Here is a 6,000-nt window from a genome sequence, read left to right as displayed (position 1 = left end):
TGCTAATATAAGAAATAACCTTTTACAGTTTGTCCATCTACTTCACTAATACGCTGTGTATCCGGTTGCCATTATATCTTTTGTATGCATGCTATCCATAACTAGCAATATTAACATAGGAAGACGAGTAATGCTTAAGATTTTTTTTAAAAAAAACTTATCTTTATAAGTAAAATATTATCCAATGATAGAGAAGAAGGTACACCAATGATACTCAGAAATGAAATAGAAGACATAGAAATAATAATAAAAAAAATAACAATGACTACTATAGTGAAGAAATAGAAGATCGCCATAAAAATTTAAAATAAATCATATCTCCAGGTGCATGATGTAGCAGAAGAAACAGTCTAGTTGGTTATGCAAATGCTGTTACAATTCAAATTCAAGAAGAGAATAACAAAGGAAAGATAATAATAATATTTTTTGATATGTTAACAAATTGGTGTAAGCTTAACAATTTACAGTTACCTTCAAATATGATTACATTTATTGTACCAGAGTTAATAAAAGAACTCTACACTAAAGAAAGACAGAAAAAAAAGGAAAACTAAAGCAGACAGTAAACATTTACGTTCGCAGAATTCCTGAACAGTAGGCAACCCACAATACAGTTAGACCGTTTGGGTTGTCTTTCTCACAGGCAACATTGTTCACTGCAAAGGCATTATGCATTTTTTAAAATTTATTAAATCTATAAAACTTTTATATACATTTATATACGGAATTTATATGCGGATTAATTTTTATATATCTGAATAAGATCTGGAATGAATCATGTTTTCGCCGTAACTCGAAGACAATATGGAGATATTTTTTTTTTAAAAAAAAAAAGACTCAAGTATTTTAAAACGACAATAAAATAAAGGCATAAAGAGGTAGAACGTAAAGAACAATTCCTGCAAGAACAATAGAATTATATTAACTTAATCCAGTTGAATAGTTACAACTAATAATAGGAACGGAACCCCCTATGTGTAGCGATTTTTAGAAGAAACAGCCTATATTGACGTAAAAAAGAGAAACAGTGTAAGGAGGAAGAGTGCATTGAAGAAATCTTAATGAAATGGGAAAGTAGTTGACACACCAGTTAAAAGCAGAACAAGAACTGTAAAATCATGTCAACTATCAAGAAGAATTAGGGAATATGTTTCAGGAAAAGAAATGATGCCAAACAATTTAAAGACATGGCCCGTTTAAACAAACTTTAGAAAAAAAAATAGGAATATTAAAGAGAAGGAACTGGGATGGAACAAACTATACACCTTTTAATATTTTACTGCGAAAAAACACAAGAAGAAAAGGCTACTGAAACTATGAATCTAGAGATATAATAAAGAGATGAATGTGAAAAATATTCATTTTTTTTTAAAAAAATGTGAACAATGAAGAGTTTTTAATTCAGCAGGAATTTAACCTATAATGTATAGCAAGCCAAAGGCTTAGGACCAACCATTAATATAATTCATTTATAGACAAATAAGCCAATAGATTTTTCTTTAAAAAAAAAATGTAATGTGAGTTACACTTTAATATTTTCCTCAAATAAAATTGTTCTACAAATAACGAACTGGAACTGGTAGTGTGTAGGTCTGCAAGGGACAGGACTTTTTAGCCCTGGCCCGACCCGACTAGTGAATTCATAATCTTAGGTCTAGACCCGTGTGATAATCAAATTAGCCCGGAATAAGAGCGAATTACAGAAAATTAATAATTAACGCAAAATTGTATTTTTATTTACAGCAATCAGAGGTTTGATTTTGCAGTTGTGCTTTAAAAGTTCTCCAGAAAGAACGGTCCGATAAATATCGTTGTTAGGTCCGAAAAGGTCCGAGAAATATAGTTGTATATTTAAAAATTCACGAGCCGAGCCCAAAGTGATCTATGCTTTGTAGGCCTGAACCCCGCCCGAGCCCGTGCAGACCTCTATGGTGTGATACTCTAATATAGCTCTCTCGGAGGCGACATAGTGTGGTGAGGAATAAGGTTGCCCACGAGACAAGCAATCCAGAACTCTTCTAGATGGAAACAGATTCACTTTTTTTTTTTTTTTAGATCAGACATTATTTTCACGACACGTTTTTCGAGACGAAACCATCTGAACTCTTGTCCCATTGATAATGGGCTCTATTGTGATCGTTTGTACATCACCTGACTGCACCAGATTCATAGCCTCGGTCGTGGTTTTGTGCCCACGTTAGTAACTTCAGTCCTTCATAACCTAGATATTGCATATGAACCCAAAACTCGAAATTTCAAACTGCAAATAAATAATCATTAAGAATATAGCAATGAAAATTGAATTATTAAATCCTATTATAAAGAGGAGAGAGGCTTACGTTGATTCGTTATAATGCTGCGCCACTGAATAAAAAAAAATAAAAACATACAGTACAAAGGTCACATTGGAAAATGCAAATGTGTAAATTTTAACATTGACCTTCAAAACTTTCATTGAAAAAAAAAATCGGTACGCTATATCGATTTATGCTCTTTGGACCTATTTATTTCGTTGCTATGTTGAAAAAAAAAAAATACGGAAGCGTGCTAGCCTGTGGTGGATAAAAGTTTCGCGTGTTAAAAAAAAAAGAAATGATGTCACGCTTGGTGCACACACGAGTGAAAAAAATATAGCTGCTGGTATATTTTATAATTTATAGACTTCTTATGGTTATATAATTCAAAACAAACCCAAAGCACAAAAAGAAATAAGACAAAGCAACAATGCAGACATTATTCGTCCAGAAAAATCTTGAAACCACACCTTCTTTTAGAGTGCATGTGTATTGATTCCCAAACAGCTGACTGCATCACAAGAAAGTGCTTCCATCTATCGGGAAGCGTAAAGAGTTAAAGCGATACACATGGTTAGCCGTGATCTCGACCGAGTACCACAAGGCTCTCGTTTTTACAAGCATTGTCTCTGTACACTTATCCACTGAGTATGCCGCCACAAGAGAGCAGAGAAAAAGTAAAAGTGTTACGTGCCTATCGTTTGTGTTTTGTTTTTGTTCCTCGTATTGTTTATAACCCGTTGTTTTGTCCTGTTTGAGTGACTCCCTTTTTATTATTATTGCTGTGTTATGTGATGGTATTTTGTGCCTATAATCACGTTTAGATTCGCTATTAAAGTGAAAAAAAATGATTTTAAGAAAAGTTTTATAAACGTGACGACGTAAAACAGTGTTGAATACATACAGTGCTAAACTGATCAGACGTTAAAAAAAGATAAAAACAAGCAAATACTGAACGTTATTGATAGAAAGACAAGTGTCATCTCTCTCTGCGCGTGTGTATGGTCTGACTGTTTCTTTTTTTTTTATCTTTTTTTTTTTGTTCAATAATGTGTGTCAATGTGTGCAAAGCAGAAATACTACTGTAATTTTAAAAATATTAACATAAAATACCTATTATTATTTTTTTAATTTTTTTTTTCTCAATTTGAACGCAATACGTTTTATCTGTACATGACAACGTGTATCGCAGCGTTGCAGGCAATGAGCCAAAAGTGACAATATTATTATGTGACGAATATAAATTTTTCAATGATAAATAACAAGTGTATTATAGTTCCGTGTCTGGTTTTGATATGCTAATGTGTTTTTCTCCTACCTTGTGTAGTATGGACAATATACTATTCCAAACGAAAAACTACATTTATGTTTAAAACAGAAAGGATTTAACCTAGAAAACATACTGGACCTGTTGTTACTGTCGTAGTAATAACTTCAAAAAGAACGATTGTCAATTTTTTTCGATCTTTTTTTACTGCATGACAGTTGCGCATCGGCGTCGCAGACTCATACAATCTCACGTGGTGCAGGGGGCCTCCTCTCCCTGTATCGAACCGGCATTGTAAAATCTTAGTCGGTCAGTCTAGTCCGTGCTCAAGCGCAACCAGACGTGCGACCGAGAGTGCAACTTGCCGATGCAGTATGTAACCGGTCAGTTGTGTTCGTGTGTTTTGTTAAAACAACATAACTGTGTGACAACAACAAATGTCTCATAACAAGTGTTTTGTGAATTACCTTGCGTGACATAATGAACACGCTAACAACAGTTATTATTTTGTGATTATTGGTTTTCTTTACTTTACGAAAAACCAAACGCTTTTATTAAGAAAGCAGGATGGACAAAGATCAAGATACAAGGACAGTTCCTAAAGATGATGATGATGGGTCTTCGAGGGCCCCTAAGAGGGATTCCTCAGGCATGGCCTCGCCTTCGAGACCCAGTAGTCGCGAGGGTGGCCGGCTTCGAGACCGGGTTAGTTTCTATGAACAAATATGGACCGGTGCTAAGTCACCAAAATTGTCAGAAACTCACCATACTGTCAGCGTAGAAGAAATTGAAAGAAATTTAGAGGAACGTAGGAGATCCGATAGTCCAAGTGGCACGTTCCTCTCAAAAGAACAAATAAAACTAAAACCAACACCACAATCGTCACCAAAAGTACAGAAATTTCATCAAATGTCTAGCCAGGGATCATCAGGAGATAGCAGTACGTACGAAGAAGTTTTCGAACGATTAGTTGAAGAAGGTGCCGAGGATGGGAAAACGGTGAAATTTGAAAGAATAACGGTCCAAAAATCAATTCGTGAAGTCACAAGCCTTGGTTCGAGGCCCGGCAGTGCAACATCAGACATAGATGTACCTAGCAGCCGCAGCAGAACACCTTCTTCAGAAAAATTAGCATCACCAATCAAACAATTGTCATCTGCTGAGTGGCTAAAAGAACGAACACCATCTGAAGAACGTCTTTTAGACTCAGCTTATCAAACTTATAGTCAACCTAGTGCCAATGGCTACGGAGGGGGAGCAATATCTAAATCATCATCTGTGACTTCTTTTAGTTCACGAACTGGTAGATTCCCCTCGGAAGAAAGTCTTCAAAGAACACCATCAGGCGAAGGAATTCATATGGAATGGGACTCGAACCCAGCACCTCAAGCAACATTATCCACTTCTGGAGCAGCAAATGTACAACGCGGACATAGCCCTGCAAGTGAATGGTATAGCGAGTATCGAACTCATTCCTTCCAGAGTGTGGCATCTCGTCTGGAGTCAGTACGCAGCCGAACACATTATGATAGTCACATTGCAGAAATTAAAGGTAAGAAGATATGTTTTGCTTTAAATATTGATATTTCTGTGATTTTATTTTTTATTTTTTCATTTTAAATTTCGAGCACAGCTTTTCTGCCAGATAGCACTGATATATCCTCTTGAATGTTGACAGATTTATGCTAATGACCATTTTTTTTAATGTTGCTTTTTTAATTGATGCACATAGAGCGCTAGGATGTGAGAGAAAAATATTTCTAAAATCGGACGTAGCCATACATATCCATTAAGTAATGGATTTTTCATTTACTTTGTTACTTCTAGTTTAGTACAGAAAAAAGAAAACGAATACAGTAAAGGGTGACCATAAATTATACTTTGTAAATGCATCATTTGACAGGAGTGAGGACTGGCATACTATTATTAAACATTTTAATGCATATTTCTATTCTCATCGTTGTTGAGTTCACATGATAAGAATGCTAGATTTTTTTTGTAACACAACTATGTTATTGGCTTGATTTCTTGTGAATAAGAAACCGCTGTACTTTAAATAGACTTCTAAACAGTTTAGTTACAGTGGCGTCATTTAGGGGAGGGCAGAAGGAGCAGTTAATCCCAGCTGAGTCCAAGATACATATTTTAATTAATTGTATAATGATATACTAATGAAAAACGTAAAGTTAAGAATCTTTTTCTTCTTCCTACCCTCCCCATCATAACCAGAAATCACTTTTATTTGAGACAAGTACACTATATTCCGTAAAAACATACTTTAATCTTTTATGACAAATATCTCAGTAGTTTTGATGGATGCACATTACCTCAAATTGTAAAACATTTACTTCTGATGCAAGCAGGGGCGGATCCAGGACCGACTACTGGGGGGTGGATTGTTATACTGCTACTTTTAAGGGCTCCAAACTTTGGGATGGG

General features: G+C 35.2%; 1 protein-coding gene across 1 annotated transcript in view; it reads left to right on the top strand.

The window, feature by feature from the left end:
• The first annotated feature begins 3,909 nt into the window (after positions 1-3,909).
• LOC145690299 (muscle-specific protein 300 kDa-like) overlaps positions 3,910-6,000 on the top strand; it is a 633,032-nt gene continuing 630,941 nt past the window's right edge. Inside the window, exon 1 of the mRNA XM_081765072.1 lies at positions 3,910-5,113. Coding sequence (XP_081621198.1) covers positions 4,129-5,113 — 985 coding nt within the window. The 5' untranslated portion in view covers positions 3,910-4,128. The remainder of the gene's footprint in view (positions 5,114-6,000) is intronic.

This window comes from Thermobia domestica, chromosome 7 (assembly GCF_964235325.1).
Source record: "Thermobia domestica chromosome 7, izTheDome1.hap1.1, whole genome shotgun sequence".
NCBI lineage: Eukaryota > Metazoa > Arthropoda > Insecta > Zygentoma > Lepismatidae > Thermobia > Thermobia domestica.
This window is presented reverse-complemented; position numbering and strand designations above follow the sequence as displayed.